At 45.4% G+C, this 18,292-nt stretch overlaps 1 protein-coding gene across 5 annotated transcripts in view; it reads left to right on the forward strand.

Moving 5' to 3' along the window:
- The first annotated feature begins 17,099 nt into the window (after nt 1-17,099).
- LOC143443248 (uncharacterized) overlaps nt 17,100-18,292 on the forward strand; it is a 9,650-nt gene continuing 8,457 nt past the window's right edge. The window contains exon 1 of one of the 5 annotated variants that reach the window (XR_013112041.1): nt 17,100-17,328. Coding sequence is in view for 1 of the 5 variants with exons in the window: in XM_076938982.1 (XP_076795097.1) it covers nt 17,309-17,328 (20 nt within the window). In the remaining 4 variants the exon portion in view is untranslated. Of the gene's footprint in view, nt 17,329-17,357; nt 17,797-18,292 lie in introns of those variants that run through there. The other 4 variants (XR_013112044.1, XR_013112043.1, XM_076938982.1 and 1 more) reach the window with 4 other exon arrangements.

An 18,292-nucleotide genomic window follows, 5' to 3' on the forward strand; every position in this document is an offset into this window, starting at 1 on the left:
GGATTCTTGGCCATACAGCGACCTCTTTTAGAACTGTTCCCTTTTGATTTGTTGGCTCAGCAAATACTTGTAACAAGAAATGCTAGGAGAGCACCCAGCAGATCTGGAAAGGACTTTGCGGGGGGAGGGAGGGAATCCTGAAGGACATAAAGAAATAGGCAGGGAGGGAGGACACAGGTAGAAGAACCCAGAGAAACACCAGACTGGAGGAGCTGACCACAGTTGAGTATGACCTGATCTAGAGCTTGGGGCCCGAGGCTGGAAGTTGAAGAGGCTGAAATGAAGATAGAAAAGCTCACAGAGGCCTGACCAGGCAGAGCCTTGGAAGGAAGGAACCAGGGTACCCTGGAAGGACACTGATAAGGTTTTGCCTGTATAGTGAAAGCAGTCTGCTATTATCTGAAAGCACTAGACATACATCCCAAGCCCAGAAAGGACCCTGCCTCTGCTACAGGCTGTGATTGTTGTATTCCACAAACAGTAGTCACTTATCCTCATCCAAGACACTGGCTCATTTAACCCGCTAGGATGGACACCCTTGTTACTTCCATCTTGCAGACATGAAGAGCACACAGCCAAACTTCCTACTCCTGCCTGGTCTGTACTCTGTGTTCGCAGTCGGGGCTTGGCAGAGATGACAAGGCCTCTGATAGTTTACTCCAAGAGCAGGTAGTGCATGTGGTGACCACCCCTTCATGGGAATCCATGAGTTGCTTCCTTCATGTCACCACCTAGGGGGTTCTCCAGAGCTAACTTATACTTAAGATCAAGGCCAGCCAGGCCAGATCAGAGGTCAGGCAGCCCTGTTGCAAAGTTGTCTTTCTGTACCAAAAACTGTCTCTAAGCTGTCCCATATCTATAGCTCTAACTCCAAGGCCTCCAACTGCCACTGCCAAGTTTCCTTCCCCTCAAATATCACTTTGCAAAATTCTGTGGATGTGGCCTGGTGCCAAGATAGGCCGAATTCCCTCAGCTCAATACTCCTGCTGGTCTCACTGCCTTTCCCTGTTAGACACATGTTCATATCGATGTAGACGATGCCTCCTACCAGAGGTCTCCCTGATGCTGTTCTAAGAACATGTAATCCCTGCCTATCCCCCTAAAAGCACGATTCCCTCAGGGTACTATTGCTTCTCAGTCTGGTCCCAGCCAGTTGGAGAGCCCCTACAACAAGGGACAGGACACACAGTTTTCTGGCTCAAAGAATGTCAGAAAACAATTCCGAACTCCACCCTATCCTGCCCTCATTCCCAGCCTGTATTTTACTTGTTTTGAAAGTTTTCGTTCAAGGCACATGTCTGTAATGCTAACACTTAATGTTAGAAACAGGTGATTGGGAGTTCAAGACCATCCTGGGATACTTGAAACATATGTACAAAGACAACCTTGGCAGTGTACACTGCTGAGACCAAATCAACAAAACAAACATCTACGGAATGTATTGGAAGATGAAATATAAGCCAGACAAGCCTGGCACTAGGTCAAGCAGGACAGCTAGAGCTGTCCACTAAGTACGTGACTTTGTTGGATGCGTCCCTAACCTGACTCCATTGGGTGGCCGTGGGAGAATGCCAGGCTTGAGCAGCCTGGAGGACAGGCTCAGACAAAGGGAAATGTCCCTTTAGTCTGTGTAAGGGTTGACTTTTACAACTCACCCAACCATCTCTCCTTTCAACAAGAAATAAAAACACAGGCAGAGAAGCAGCCTGCAGGAGGCCAACCCTGTAAGAGGTGATATGGTGCTTTTTGTGCTGAGAAAGTCAGGAAATCAGGCAGTAGTGGTGAATGCCTTTAATGCCAGCCTTTAATCCCAGGCAGAGGCAGGTGGATCTCTGGGTTCAAGGTCAGCCTAGTATACAAAGTGAGTTTCCGGACAGCCAGGGCTACACAGAGAAACCCTGTCTCAAAAAACAACAACAATAAAAAAATGCCAACAGTGGAAGGAGAAAGCCCGTGAGGCCTCAACACTACACAAAGAACCACAGACAACCAAGGAGGGCCGAGAGTGGAAGGAGCCAGCCTCTGCAGGGGAAAGTGCGCCAGTTGGTTATCCAATACCCAGTGCTCAGCCCTGAAAACATACGTAGGAGTAATACTGTACAGACCGAGCTGCTATATTCACAAACATATAGGGCTCTACATACATATGCATGTAACAACAATTAAGTTAACAAGAGATGAATTGGAAAGAGAGCAAGGAGGGGTATACAGGAGGGCGTGGAGGGAGGAGAGGAAAACGAGAAATGGTGTAATATTATAATTTCAGAGAGAAAAAGAAAAAAAAACCCTTCTAATGAGCAGCTAGTCCCCATGCCCCTCCTTCCTCAGGCACGTGGCATCTACCACGATAATCTTTGTCTGTCTGTTTCGGACAATTCATAGAAATGGAAACATTCTAGGGTCTGGGAAAGGACTCACTAAAAACATTCTGTGCAAGGATGAAGACCTGAGTTTGAGCCCCAGCACCCACATTAAACAACAACAACAACAACAACAACAACAACAACACAGGAAAACAAAGCTTGCCTGTAAATCCAACCAAGAAAAGAAGAGTCAGGAGACTCACAGATCGCCGTCTCCAGCCAGTGTGGCAAACTCACAACCTCCAGGTTCAGCCAGATACTTTCTCTCAAAAGACAAGGTGAGCCAGGGTATAGTGGCACACGGCTTTAATCCTAGCTCTCAGGAGACAGAGGAAGGCAGATCTCTGGGTTCAAGACTAACCTGGTTCACAGAGTGAGTTTCAGGAAAACCAGGACAACACAGAGAAACCCTGTCTCAAAAAAAAACAAAAACAAAAACAAAAAAAAACAATAAACAATAAATAAATATACATGGAAGGAAAATACATGGACCCAGGTGTGGTGCTGCATGTCTTTAACCTCAGTCCTGAGGAGATGAGCCTGGCAAGGTCCCGGTGAGTCAGACTCCACAGAGAAACTCTGTCCCAAAAATAGCAATAAAATAAAAGGAGCTGGGTTAGCAAGTGAAGTGCTTTCTACCAAAGGTGAATGGAAAACAACTACTTTATAATGTTTTTCTGCCACAAACACCCACCATTTGCCCCAAGAGGGATAAGAATAATAATTTGTCGTTTTGTAATGCTCCTGCCTCCAACTCTAGGGTGCTGGGAATAAAGGTGTTCTCCTCCATGCTCAGCCTGTTACCCACTTTAAAGCTCCTGGGAAAATAGTTTTGCTCTGTTCTCTCTCTCTCTCTCTCTCTCTCTCTCTCTCTCTCTCTCTCTCTCTCTCTCTCTCTCTCCAGGGTTTCTCTGTGTAGCCCTGGCTGTCCTGGAACTCACTCTGTAGATCAGGCTGGCCTCAAACTCAGAGATCCGCTTGCCTCTGCCTCCCAAGAGCTGGGATTAAAGGCATGCACTACCACTGCCCGGTTGTTCTGCTCTGTTCTCTGTCCTTGAACATCTGTTACTTTAGGGAGGCAGAGTCAAAGCTGAGTGTACTTGGACCCCATGTTTGTGTCCTTGAGTATGGCCCCCTGTCCCTTGTCCTTCAGGTGTCCTCTGCTGCTCTCCTAGCATGAACCTTCCGCATGGTTCTGAATATTTTCAACATTCCAGAAGCTGTTCTGCTTCCTGACTTTTACCAGACCATTCCTGCCTTTCCCTGCCCTTTCTCCAGGTCCTCAGTGGTTCTGTTTGATTTCTTGTCTAGTTTTTCTTTTTTATATGGTATCTAGACATCGAGTAAGGGGCGGGCATTTCTGTTCAATAGACCAGGTTGGCTTCGAACTCACAGAGGCAAATAGAGGCTTCTGCCTTGCAAATGCCAGAATTAGGTATGTGCCACCGTGCCTAACAATATTCTTTTAATTAAATGAAAGAAGGTGGAGAAAAACTGAACAAGACATCTTATTTCAACCTCTGACCTCCATGTCACAAACACATATACGCTCAGAGAGAGAGAGAGAGAGAGAGAGAGAGAGAGAGAGAGAGAGAGAGAAAGAAAAAGAATGAATGAATCTAGAAAGATAGTCAGTAAACTACTGCCCTTGCAAGCATAAGAACATTAGTTCAATTTCCAGAAGCCATGCTGTAAATAAATAAAGGCTGGGTGTGGTGTGTTCTTGAGTCTTGGGAAGGCAGAGATTAGAAAGTCTTTGGGGCTCACTGGCCCCAAATCTGGCCTGCTTGCCAAGTTCCAGGCCAGTGAGAGACTGGAAAGAGAGGAAGAAAGAGAGGAAGGAAAGGAGGAAGGAAGGAGGGAAAGAAGGAAGGAGGGAAGGAAGGAAGGAAGAAAGAGAGGAGTGGACAATATCTAAGGAAAGACATTAAGTCTTGTCCTCTGAACACATACAAACAATAAAGACATACAAAACAAGGAGTGGTGGCTTGTGTCTCTCTTTTTTAATACTTTATTTTATTTGCATTGGTAGTTTTTCTTCATGTACATGTGCATGAGGGTGATGAAAGTCCTGGAACTGGAGTTGTAGACACCCGTGAACCACCGTGGTTGCTGGGAATTGAACTCAGGACCTCTGGAAGAGCAGTCAGTGCTCACAACCACTGAGCCATCTCTCCAGCCCCCTTTAGAGTATTTTTTGCTTTTTGAGACAAAGTTTTTCTGTGTAGCCTTGGCTGTCCCGGAATTTGCTCTGTAGACCAAGCTGGTCAAGAGATCTGCCTGTTGCTGCCTCTGAGTGCAGAGATCAAAGGTGTGAGCCACTACATCCTGGCTCATGTCTCTTATACAAGCACTGAAGCTGAGGCAGAAGGATTGCTGTAAAAGTTTAAGACCAGGCTGAGCTATTTAATGAGATCCTATCTCAAAATAAAAAAGGCTAGATGGAGCAAGTTGATGCATGCCTTTAATTCCAGCACTAGAGAAGCAGAGGTAGCAAGAGCTCTGTGAGTTTGAGACCTGCTTAATCTACATAGCAACCTCCAGGACAATCAGGGCTACATAGAGAGACCCTGTCAAAAAACAAAACCCTCAACCAACAACAAAAGTAAATAAATAAATCCATAAAATACATTTATAAGTATAAGGCTTTTAATATCCAACATCTTTAACTTAGCCTTTTCTTTTCCTTGTCCCTCTTCCTCTCCCTCCCCTCCTCCAGACAAAGCCTCATTAGCACACTTGGTCCTTTCTCAGCCTCCCCAGTGCTGAGACTGCAAGCCTAAGAAGTCAAGCCTGGTGCTCTTTACCTCTGTGAGTGTGTTTTGTTTTTGTTTATTGGTCTCCAGGTCCACCTATGTGCTGAGTCCTGACTCCTCATTTCTTCAGTGACAGACCCTCCACAGTGTGCCTACACCATATGGTGTTCCCCATTGGCTTTGCTGTCACTTCAGGACCATATAAAATGTTGTCATGAGCATTCATCGTCACACTTCTTGATTTGGGGTTGGTTTGTTTGTGACTGGTTTTGTTTTTTTAGAGTCAGGTTTCTCTGTGTGGCCCCAGGTGTCCTAGAACTCACTCTGTAGAACCAGGCTGGCCTTGAACTCAGAGATCTGCACATCTCTACCTCCGAGTGCTGGGATTAAAAACATTTACCACCGCCTAGCATTTGTTTGTTTGTTTGTTTCACTTAGTACAAAGGTTTAATTTTCATAAGGTGCATCAGTTGGCTAAATATATTATGAACAAAATTAACCATAATACAGCCCTACTTTTTTTTCTTACGTGTGTGTGTGTGTCTCAGTGGAGGTTTGTGCACTTGAGTACAGTGTCTCTAGAGACCAACAAAAGGTATCAGATCTCCCCAGAACTATAATTATAGAACAACAAGCAGTTGTGAGCTGCCTGCATCCAGTACTGGGAATCAACATTTGGTCCTCTGCAAGCACAGTCCCCATTCTTAAACAATTGAACCAGATCTCCACTCCCGATGTGTAAGTGCCTGTGCAAACATAAACCTCAGTTCTTGTGGGTGTGTACCTAAGAGTAGAACTGCTATGCTGGATGAAAAAGGCTGCTTAGTGTTCACCAGAGGTGCTTGACTGTTCACTCTCCCAGGAGCTGTGAGTGAGGATTCTGAGTTCCCCAGGCCTCTTTGGTGTAAAGTGGCATCTCACTATGGTTTAAATTTGCGTTTCTTTGATGACTAATGATGTTGAGCATCTTTTCAATGCCTGCTGTTTTGTTGTTGTTGGTGGTGGTGGTTTTAGTTTTTCAGATAGGGGATACTGTAGCCCAGGCTGGCCTCTGTGAAGTCCTGATCCAAAAATGCTGTGACCCTAGACTTTGCTATTGTAGGTTTGTATCACCACACACAACCTCTTATTGACTTTTGGCATGTTATATTTCCCCTTTGAAGAAATCTCTGCTTAGAATCTTTGCTCAGTGTTAGAAATTGGGAAATTTAGTGGGTGGTGGTGGCATACACCTTTAGTCCCAGCACTCAGAAGGCAGGGGTAGGCAGATCTCTGAGTTTAAGGCCTGCCTGGTCTACAAAGTAAGTCCCAGACTACACAGAGAAACCCTGTAGGAAAGAAAGAAAGAAAGAAAGAAAGAAAGAAAGAAAGAAAGAAAGAAAGAGAGAGAGAAAGATCCAAGTGTGTGGCTCACATCTTTAATCTAAGTCCCCAGCAGGCAGAGGCAGGTAGATTCCTGTGAGTTTAGGACAAGCCTGTTCTACAGATTGCGTTCTAGACCTGCCGGGGCTATTTCTTGAGACTCAAAATGAAATGAAAAAAATTGGGGAATCTGTTTCTTATTGTTGAATCTTCAGGATACCTATGCTTCCACCTCAGCCTCAGCCTCTCTCTCCGTGCTAGAAGTATACATATGTTACATGCCCGTCTACTCTCTGTATAAGGGGTATTATGACCAGGACCTACTGTGTAGTTCAGGCCAGCCTTGAATTTCCTGCCTCAGCCACCCAAGAGGTGGGATCAGAAGCTCATACACCATGCTGCCCAATTGCATGCATCCTCTTAGTCATTCTCATACTGAGTCTCATTAGACCAAGCTAGCCTCAAACTTCCCAGCTTTGAACTCATGACCCTCTGCCTCCATCTCATGATTTCTAGAATTACAAGCATACGAGAATTTGTTGGGTCTTTCTTTCTTTCTTCCTTCCTTTCTTTCTTTCTTTCTTTCTTTCTTTCTTTCTTTCTTTCTTTCTTTCTTTCTTTTGTTCTTTTTTTCTTTCTCTTTCGACAGGGTCTCAATATGTATCCCAAAGTGGCCTGGATCCCAACATCCACACTAGACTGACCTCAAACTCATCTACCTCTGTCTCCTAAGCTCTCAGCCAGTCAGCACACCTGGCTTCTTGTGGCTTTTTCAGCGGCAGGTCCTGCTGTGTTGTTAGGGGCAGCAGGGTCCTGCTGTGTTGTTAGGGGCAGCAGGGTCCTGCTGTGTTGTTAGGGCTGGCTTTAGCTGATGGCTATCTTCAAGCCTTAGCCTACTGAATGCAATGACTGCAGGTGTGAACCACCACACCCAATCAGGGCTTGACTTTTGATGTCACTAGACCAGTTACTCTGCATGTTCCAAGTTCTGAAGTAGGCAGGTACTTCCTTAGGGTGCCATCTAACTTCTCTCTTGTCCTTACTCTTTCTGAAAAGTGGACACTGAGTCGGGGCATAGGGCAAATTGGGTTAAAATTTTTGGCAAGAATGTGTCTTTCCCCAGGCTTGTTGTTGCAATTCTGTAACCTCAGTCACTCTAGAGGCCGAGCAAAAGATTATAAATTCAAGGCCAGCCTGGGCAACTTAGTTTCTTTCTCAAACTAAAAATAAATTCCTCATAGTGATTAGTGATGGGGGTGGGAGTAACAGTAACAGAGCCTAGAGCTGCAGCTCAGGGAGAACATTTGCCTAGCCTGTGCAAAGCTTTGTTTTTAGTTTTAACACACACACACACACACACACACACACACACACACACACACACACACTTCCTTTGCTCTAAGTAGGAGGAGTGGGGGCATTCATGTAACCCCAATTCTTATGAGGCAGAACAAAAGGCTCGCCAGGAGTTCAAGGTCAGCATGATCTTTACAAGGAGTTCCTATCCCAAACAAATAGTAACTAAATAAATAGATAAACTGAGAGATAAATACTTCTTGGGGCTGGAGGGGCACAGAGGTTAAGAACATTGGTCATTCTTCCAGAGGACCCTTGTTCCAGTTTCAGCGCTCACGTTGTTCAGAACTGGGTTCTAAGGGATCTGATACCCTCTTCTGGCCTTTTTGGCCACTAAGTATATACATGGTGCACAGACATACGCATAAAATCATAAAATAAATTTTAAAAGTTAAAAACAGGGGTACTTCTGCTGGGCAGTGGTGGCACATGCCTTTAATCCCAGCACTTGGAAGGCAGAGGCAGGCGGATTTCTGAGTTTGAGGCCAGCTTGGTCTACAGAGTGAGTTCCAGGACAGCCAGGACTACACAGAGAAACCCTGTTTCGAAAAACCAAAAAAACCCAAAACAAAACAAAAAAGTGGTGTGTGTGTGTGTGTGTGTGTATGTGTGTGTGTGTATGTGTGTGTACTTCTTTCATAAGGCTAATGCCTGGTTTTTGTGATATTAATTTTGGAGAGGTTTTGAATGTTGGAAGGAAGATATTTCCCTTGTGGTTGTAGACACAGAAAATATGAACATATGATCCTGTTTTTTTCTAGTTCTTGAGTACCAGGGATTAAACCTACAGCCTCACGGATATTAGGTAAGCAGTATACCACTGAGATATATCCAGCTCTCTGTTTTACTTTTTATTTTCAGACAGAGTTGAGTTAAATTGTCTAGAAGTTGTGTGATCAGCACTACAGAGACAAGAGCAAATAACTATTTACTCTAGAGTACATCAGTGACGCACCAACCAAAGAAATAACTCTAATTTAACTCCTTGTAAAGACTACCAATCCTGCTGGAGAGATGGCACGGTGGTTAAGAGCACTGACTGCTCTTCCAGAGGCTCACAACCATCTGCAATGGAGTCTGATGCCCTCTTCTGGTGTGCCTGAAGAGAGCAGTGGTGAATACATAAAATAAATAAATAAATCTTAAAAAAAGAAAAAGATTACCCAAGTCTAACTTAATGAATCAATGAGTTTATTACTTACAGATGTATGGGTGAGTGCAAAACAATAAATAGCACAAATTACTCAAAAGTCCACCACAGCATGGACTTCTGTGGACAAGACACAGGAAAGCTGTAACCCTTGATACAACTTGGAAGCTCAGACTGTAGTGTTCTTAGCCATTGTTACTACTTTATAACCTGGAAATGAGTCTTTGAAAATCTTGTAACTTTCAGGAACTTCCTAAGTCTTGTAAGTTTGCTTCAGATCCTTAGTCTTATAGGCCTTCCTCCTTTTCCCAGTAGGGAAGGATTCAGTTTGGAGGAAACAGCTAAACAACACTGCACCCCTTCCTCTGATTCTCACAATCTTTTGTGTTTGCTTGTTTGTTTTTCAAGACAGGGTTTCTTTGTGTAGCCTTGGCTGTCCTGGAACCCAGTCTACTCACTCTGTAGACCAGGTTGGCTTCGGATTCTGAGATCCACCTGCTTCTGCAGTGCTGGGATTAAAAGCATGCTCCACCATGCCTCATGTCCGATTCTCACACTCTTTGCACATCTTCTTCTGTGATGTGTCCTGAACCTTGGATAGAGTGTCTTCCTCCACCCCCCACCCCACTTCTGGTTGAACAATAATCTACTGTATTACAGCAATAATCATTTAAACTAAGGAATTTGATCAGTTGTCTCTATTGTCTATAGTAACCACTGACTGCTGAGGTGGGAAAAGATGTTTACCTCAAAAATCAAGAGTGACAGCACCAGTAATTCATGGTGTGAACAAACACTTGGACGGCAGGAGGGTATCTGCATCATATTCACTTAACAGTAAATAATAGCTGCTTCCTTGCTGAGGCTTGTCATTTCCTCTAGCCTTGGGCTTTTGGCCTGAGTTACAATACAAAATGGGATTTCCACAAGGCATGGTGGTCAAGTCCTTTAACCCCAGTACACAGGAGCAGAGGTGAGTGGATCTTTACGAGTTCCAGCCCAGCTAAGACCATAAAGTGAGACTCTGACTCAAAACGATAACAAAGTGAGTTCCGTCTTTCAGAGCAGGCATAAACCCAACCAGAATGCAGTTGACTGCCCTATAACAGTTATACACCTTTTGCCTAGCATACTGACCACTTTTGTGTGTCAACTTGATACAAGCTAAAGTCATCAGAGAGGAAGGAGCCTCAATTACTGGTGCTGTCACTCTTGATTTTTGAGGTAAACATCTTTTTCCCCCTCAGCAGTCAGTGGTTACTATAGGCAATAGAGACAACTGATCAAATGCCTCATTTCCTCATTGAGAAAATGCCTCCATGAGTCAGCTGTAAGGCATTTTCTCAATTACTGATCAATGGAGGAGGGCCCGCTCATTGTAGGTGGTACCATCCCTGGGCTGGTGGTCCTGGATTCTACAAGAAAACAGGGTGGACAAGCCATAAGGAGCAAGCCAGTGAGCAGCACCCCTCCGTGATCTCTGCATCAGCTCCTGCCCTGTTTTAGTTCCTGTCCTGACTTTCTTCAATGATGAAAACCAATATGGACGTGTAAGCCAAATAAATCCCTTTCTTCTCAACTTGCTTTTTGGTCATTGTGTTTCATTGTAGCAATAGAAACCCTGACTAAGACACCAAGTGTGTTCTTTATGTGACACACAGGATCTGAAACCAAGCAAGACAATTAGCCATAATTCTACCCCAGGAACCTGATGTCAGCCCAAACCATTAAATGCCTTCAACAGTAGATGTATTAGTCTGGGTTCTCTAGAGTATCAGAACTTGTAGAGTGAACATCTATAATTTATCTAGATCTATATTTATAGATCCACTTAGATATAAATATGATTTATTAGAATGATTTATATGCTGTGGCCTACCTAATCCAATGATAGCTACCTATGGAATGAACCAAGCATCCAGCAGTCATTCGGCTCATGAAGCTGGATGTTTCAGTTTTCTTCAGTATATGCCAGAATCCTGAAGAAGTAGGTTCTAATGCCAGGGAAGAAATGGACTTGTTAAGAAGGAAGAGCAAAATGCAAAGAGGAAAGCTTCCTTCCTTACCCATGTCCTTATATATAGGCTTTCCAGCAGAAGGTGTGGCCTGGATTAGAGGTGGCTTTTCCCAGCTCAAAAGATCTGGATTAAAGATGTGTCTTCCTGTTTCAAGGATCTGGATTAGAAGTGGATCTTCCATTTCTAACTATGCAAAAATCTTTCATGGGTGTGCTTCTCTATTTTGGGGTTTTAATTATGTAGTCAAGTTAACAACCAAGACTAGCTATCATAGTACACATATAACCAACACCAATGGCAAGAGGCTTTTGTTGCAGGATATTTGATCATGCTGTGAGCCACAACATTGTGTTATTTAGGAGAATACACTGTTTCTAGTTGCGGTGTGGCTCAACCTAACCTAGCACACACCTTCAATCCAAGAGCTTTCTGTTTGAGTATTGTAAACAGGAGTAAATAAAGTCAAGAGGTGGAGCAAGCAACCAGTTGACAGGAAGTGAACATAGAGTGTAAGAGGGAGTCAGGAGGATGGATAGAGAGACACACAGGAAGTAGAAAGGAGGGACATTCAGTTTGAAGAGTTTTTGAGACTGCAGTGGAGAACTGCCTTTTGGGAACTTGGCTGTGGAGGAAGGTCATCTGGGTGCTTTCTTTGCCTCTCTGAGCTAGCAGGCTTTTCACCCCAAAATCTGGCTCCTGAGTCTTTACTGGCAACATTGAATGTTTGAGATTTTGCTAAAAGCAACTGTCTTCACAGGTTTTATGCCCTACTCATAGGAATGTAACCTATGGAACATGTGTATCCTAGGTGTCCCCTTTCCCACTCAGTCAGGGGTTTTTTGTTTAAGCTCCTTACAGGGAGCTGGAGAGAGGGCTCAGGGGTTAAGAACACTTGTTCTTTCAGAGGGCAGGGTTCATTTCCCAGCACCCACATGTCACCACAGGGTGGTCCGTAGCTCCAGTTCCTGGGGATCGATCTCCTTTTTCTGGCTTCGAGTGCATCAGAAATAGGTGTGGTGCACAGACACACACCAGAACAAAACAAACACATAAATACATCTTTTTATTTTGGTTTGGTTTGGGTTTTGTTTTTTTGTACAGGGTTTCTCTGTGGAGCCCTGGCTGTCCTGGAACTTGCTCTGTAGACCAGCCTGGCCTCAAAATCACAGGAATCCACCTGCTTCTGCCTCCTAAATGCTGGGATTAAAGGTGTGTACCACCACTGCCACCCAGTCTTCATTTTCTTCTTCGATCCTTTGTTTCTCTCTCTCTCTCTCTCTCTCTCTCTCTCTCTCTCTCTCTCTCTCTCTCCCCCCCCCCCCGGTGTTTCTCTGTGTAACAGAGTGCTGTCTGTCCCCTAGTCCCTTTGTAGATGATGTTGGCCTTGAACTCACAGAGATCGTCCTTCCTCTGCCTCTGGAGCATTGGGATTAAAGGCATGAATCACCATGCCCAGACTAAATCTTTTATTATTTAAATAAAATTTTAAAAAATAACAAAACAAAACCCCTTCTCAATGGGTTCTTTGTTTGTTTGTTTGTTTGTTTCCAGACAGGGTTTCTCTGTGTAGCCCTGGCTGTCCTAGAACTCACTCTGCAGACCAGGCTGGCCTTGAACTCAGAAATCCACCTGCCTCTGCCTCTCACGTGCTGGGATTGAAGATGTGAGCCCACTGCATGGCCTTAATGGTTATCTTAATATATTTTTAGATGCTTTTCCAAATCTGTAAGCCACTCAAGGGCTGGTGTTACATACTTTAATGTTTGTTCAGAAGGTCTCTGAAGGCCCATAGTTATTCATTCCAAGCAAGCGCCATTTGGTATGAGCCTCCTGAGCAGCTGCACCAGTTCTCTCAGAGCTCCCTCACTTGTTTCAATGGTTTTGTCAAGAGAACTGCTGAGCTCTGGTGAGGACCTCTTTGCTCTGAGCTGCACCTTTCCTCACTAGAGGGAAGACAGGCTCAGAAGCCTTAAGAAGGTAGCTGCCTGGTATGGCGGCACAAGCCTCTGCCACCCAGCACTGTGGAGGCAGTGGTAGGTAGATCTATGAATTTGAGACCAGCCAGGATTACACAGTGAAAACCTGCCTTTAAAATACATCAATGGAAGATTCAGGGAGCTGAGAAAGCTCTCCAGGCTCAGAGAGCTAGAATGTTGCTACTAAGTTACTAGCTCTCCTGCTCAGAGAACTACTAAGTTGCACATTTCCCAAGGCCCTTGCCCAAGGTGCTAGAAGCTCTGAACCAGGAAGAGGGCAGTCCCCAGACAGTTGCCTGCAGGTTCTGCAGGAGCTCCTAGGATACAGCTGCCTTTCTCCGGGTCATCCAGGTTCTTCTAGTAACCTTTTGCCTACACTCCTGTGAATAATTTCAGTGAACTTACTGGTTTAGTAAGCTAGACTACTGTGAAATTGTTTTTTTGTTTTTATCACCACGTATGGACACATCCCTCCAGGAAAAGGTGTGCAGCAGGCACAGTGACACAATCATCTCACTTAGACCCTCATAATTTAGCCTTTTGCATGCCACACAGCCTTTTGACTCTGAGATGTCACTGCTGCCGTGGGCCCAATATACATTTCCACACTCCCAGTGGTCTTAGGACTAGCCGGCACTGGCTCAGCTCCACTCAGGCCCAAAGGCTAATGCGCCACGCTCTTACCTGTCATGGCCACCACTGGAGGCCAGTCCCCGGTTCTGACAGGGTAGCTGTGTGGCCCCTGCATTTCTATCAGTCACATCTGGTTGGCCCCTGGCTGGGTGAACTATCTCCATCTCCTGTATATTTCCCAGCAGGGTGTACATTGCAGCCTCTGGGACTATCACTGTTCAACCTAGGGATAGGTTTCATTTCGACTTCTTCATCCATACTGTCTAGTCTTCTGGGAATTGCTGCCCAAGTATCTAAAGGTTTCCGGAGGTTCACAAGCACAGCATTTGGTTTTCTCTTAATGTATTCCCCAGGTACCATGGCTGGACATCACTCCTACTAATGCAGAAGTAAGAACAGGGGAACCTTTCTTTTCTCTTTCTTTCTTTCTTTCTTTCTTTCTTTCTTTCTTTCTTTCTTGTGATGTTATATAATGCACTTTAATGGTAAAATTCTTAACACAATGTGTACCTGACACATCTTCTATTCGAGCCTCCATCCAGGCACCTCTGAAACAGAAAGGTGCACTCACTGCATGTCCACTTGTCACAGGAGCCCTTGAAATTCAGAATGAAGGATCATTGTGATAAGCTTGCACAGTGCATTCAAAGTTAAGGGGACCCATGTGTGATACCTTTATTCAAATTATCATTTGTACTCTTAAAAGTGTCTGTCTAGCCTCAAACTCCGCCACCTCATTTTCTGGTTTTCCATTCTAGCACAGGGGGAACCTTTATGTTTTAAATTACATTGATTGATCATGCCTCTCTCTGTGTGTGTGTGTGTGTGTGTGTGTGTGTGTGTGTGTGTGTAGGCACACACATGTAGAGGTCAGAGGACAACTTGAAGAAATTGGTTCTCTCTTATCTTGTGGTACCTAGGTATCTAACTCAGAGTGTTAGGTGTGGTAATCTGAGAAAGGCCTGCATAGGCTCATGTGTTTGTATACTTAGTCATCAGTTAGTGAAACTGACTGTTTGGGAAGGATTAGGAGGCGTGGCTTTGTTGAAGGCAATGAGTCATTGGCAGTGGGCTTTGAGGTTTTAAAAGACCATGTCAGGGTTCAGTCAGTCTCCCCCCTCCCCCCACCCATTGCCAACCTGTAGATCAGGATGTGAGCTCTCAGCCCCAGGCCTTTCTGCCACCATGCTTCCTGCCACGATAAGGGCTAATCTTCTGAAACTGTAAACAAGCTTCTAAGTACTTTTTTAAAAAATAAGAATTGCTTTAGTCACAGTGTCTGTTCCCAACAATAGAACAGTGACTAAGACAGCCAGATTGTCATCAAGTCCCTTTCCCTACTAAGCCATCTTGCTGGTCCACAATGGGACCTTTCTCAGCCCAGGGTTTGACCCAGGGTCTAAGGTGCTGGACATTCAACAATCACGAAAAATCAAAGTGACACTGAGGCTCCAACTTTGTTGATACATGCCAATGAAAATTAAAGATTTAGCCGGGCAGTGGTGACGCACGCCTTTAATCCCAGCACTTGGGAGGCAGAGGCAGGCGGATTTCTGAGTTTGAGGCCAGCTTGGTCTACAGAGTGAGTTCCAGGACAGCCAGAGCTACACTGAGAAACCCTGTCTCAAAAAACAAACAAACAAACAAACAAAAATTAAAGATTTAAATGGGGTGGTGGTGTCACAAGCCTCTAATCCCAACACTCAGGAAGCAGAGCCAGGTTTGAGGCCAGCCTGGTCTATGGAGCAAGTTCCAGGAAGCCAAACCAGAGAACACAGAGAAACCCTGTCTCAAAAAACAAAACAAACAAACAAACAAACAAACAAAAAAACAACAAGAAGACAAATAAACAAGCCACACAACCCCAGCAAAGAACTATGGGAGCTGGAGAGGTGGCACAGCTGCTAAAAGCACTTGCTGCCGGTTCTGCCAAACAAAGACAGAGACAAACAAATTCTGGGGATTCAAGGACCAGTCAACCTTGCTAAAACAGCAAGGTCCAGGGTAACTGAGTAACAGTGTCTTGGAGATAAAATTGGCACGTGACAGAAGATACCTGGGCATCTACCTCTGGTTTCCATGTGTACACACACCAGGAAACTCTGGTGAGTACACACACACACACACACACACACACACAGTCTTCAACACGAGGTAAGAGTCCTGTGTGTGTGTGAGATTTTTACTACTTATGTATGTGTGACTGTATATGCACATATGTGTGCCAATCCGTCTCAGATCCTTAGGAGCTGGGGTTACAGGTCTTTGTGAGCATCCTGACTGATGCTTGTGATAGAGAAATAACCACTCTTTTTTGGGAATGGAGTGGGGAAGTTGGGAAAGGGGAGTTGTTCAAGACAGGGCTTCTCTGTGTGGCCCTGGCTTTCCCGGAATTTAATCTGTAGATCAGGCTGGCCTAGAACTCACAGAGATCCACTTGCCTCTGCCTCCTGAGTGCTGGGATCAAAGGTGAACACACACACCCAACCCCCACCCTCTACAACAAGCATTCTTAACCTCTGAGCCAGCCTCCAGTCCCCTGGCTTTTAAAACCCTGTATGAACTTATTTTATTCGTGAATGTGAGTGTGGTGGGTTTGTGGGCAGGCTTGGGTTTTTGTGGAAGTCGGAAGGCTTGCAGAAGTTGATACTTCTTTCTACTACAGGGGCCCAGAGAGTGAATTCAGGTCACAGGATCGGCAGCAAGTGCCTTAGCCCACTGAGCCATCTTACCGTCTCTGGGTAATCCTCTTTCACAGATAGAGAATCTGAGGATCAACCAAACTGAAGATCTGCCCTAGGCCACATGATGGGCAGTCCTTTCCAGCTAGATGTGCTTACTTCATGTCCCTAAAATGCTGTTTATTTACTTTTTATACTGCTGGGAATCATAACTGGTAGGCTCCTAGCCACACCCTCAGACCTAAAACACTGCTTAAAAAACCTTTTTATTCTTTATATTATTATTTTTTTATTATGTGTGTACATGAGTGGATGTGCACGTGTAAGAGCGGGCCAGAATACTCCCAAGTCACTCCCCAGGAGCCATTCACCTTAGACCTGGGCCTGTTGACAAGCCAGCACCCCCACTCTGTATTACAGCGACCACTATGCACTTTGGTTCTTCAACCAGAAACCAGGTCTTCCATGCTTGCCCCTTAGCAGCTGAACTAATCCCCCCAAAATCTAAAATAGGACCGTTTTCTTCCTCTCTTTTTCCTCCCTCCTTGTCACCTCTTCCCTCTCTCTTTTTAAAGAGTCTCTCCATACTGTGTAGTCAATGCTGGCCCTGAGTTATCTCCATACGGTCTGGTTAATGCTCGTCTTGAGTTCATGACCCTTTCAATTGTGTTACAGGCCTGAGGTACCGCATCCAGTTTAAATCACAGCCTTGGATCAATGAAGAGGTGGGATGGTAACTGAGAACCACGTAAGACTTAGCGAAAGGACATAGTGTTCTGGCACCAGGTTTGGGCACGCTTCTCCAGCCCGCGGGACAGGACCGTGGGAGGCTGAGTCTCTGCTCCCCAGTGGCGCGCCCTGCAAACCCGCGATAACGCTGGGGACAACACCACGCGGCCGCACGTGGGACTGCATTCTGGGGAGGGTGGCTCAGACTCGCCTTTGTCACATGGCTGCTACGGGCCAATCGGCGGCCACCCCAGCCAAGGCCATGACGTTGACGTTGGTGCGGGATGAGGAGCCTTGGTAAAAGGTGAGTTTTGCAAACTGGGCGGAGCCGGGAAGAGCCTGCTAATTCTTGTCCAGACCAGTATGCCCCGGATCCAGCTGCCGCTCGGTGCCCATCTATCTGGATTTGCAACTCCCCAATAGCTGCGCTCCTAGAGGGTCCTGGGCTTCTCCTGCCCGACCTCGTGCTTCCTTGAGTTTTTGTGCTTCTTGCTCCGCCAGAGTACCAACTTTACCCCTCTTTTTTCTTTTCCCTGGCAATCTTCCCCCGCCCCCATTTCTTTAAACAACCAGCTCCAGGCCCAGGCTCTTTTCCGGCTCCTGCCCTTCCCTCAAGGCGGCCTTTGTCCCTGCTGTAATCTGGCTCCAGATCACTGATAGTGCTTAATGTGGTGAATCTGCTGGCTGTCGAGAACCTTTGTTTCTCTTCCAGCAACACTGACTTTAAAAACAATGGGGTTTCCAGGACTTCCTCCTCCTCTGATCTCCTTAGGTGAGGTTTTCATGAGATTGGCTTGCCTTCTCTTTCCTTAAGGTGACAGACATTCCAGACACAGCGTGTCCTTTTCCTGGGAGTGGGGTCCTCATCTACTCTTGCTCCTCCCAAACCCCAGCGATACCTGCTCTCACTCTATCCCAGATTTGCTCTGAATGTTTCACGGGTACAGGTTCAATGTAAGTCATGCATTAGTAGGCTAAGTGTTGGGGGCTGGGGGTGTAGTTCAGCTTACCTGGCATGCTCTGGGCCTTGGGCTTCATCCTCAGCACCTACAGTTAAAGCTGTGTTTATAATATGTCTAAAGACATATTTTACGATGCATGTTAGTTGCTTGAATATTTTGGCCTTTTGTAACCAGCACAGTGGGTATAGTAAATACATGATAAAGAATGCTTGAGAGCTGAGCTGGGTGTGGTGTCTCTGGGAGAGGCAGAGACAGTCAGATATCTGTGAGTTTTGAGGCGAGCCTGTTCTATATAGTGAGTTTTAG

The sequence above is a fragment of the Arvicanthis niloticus genome, chromosome 8, assembly GCF_011762505.2.
Source record: "Arvicanthis niloticus isolate mArvNil1 chromosome 8, mArvNil1.pat.X, whole genome shotgun sequence".
In the NCBI taxonomy this organism is placed as follows: Eukaryota; Metazoa; Chordata; class Mammalia; order Rodentia; family Muridae; genus Arvicanthis; species Arvicanthis niloticus.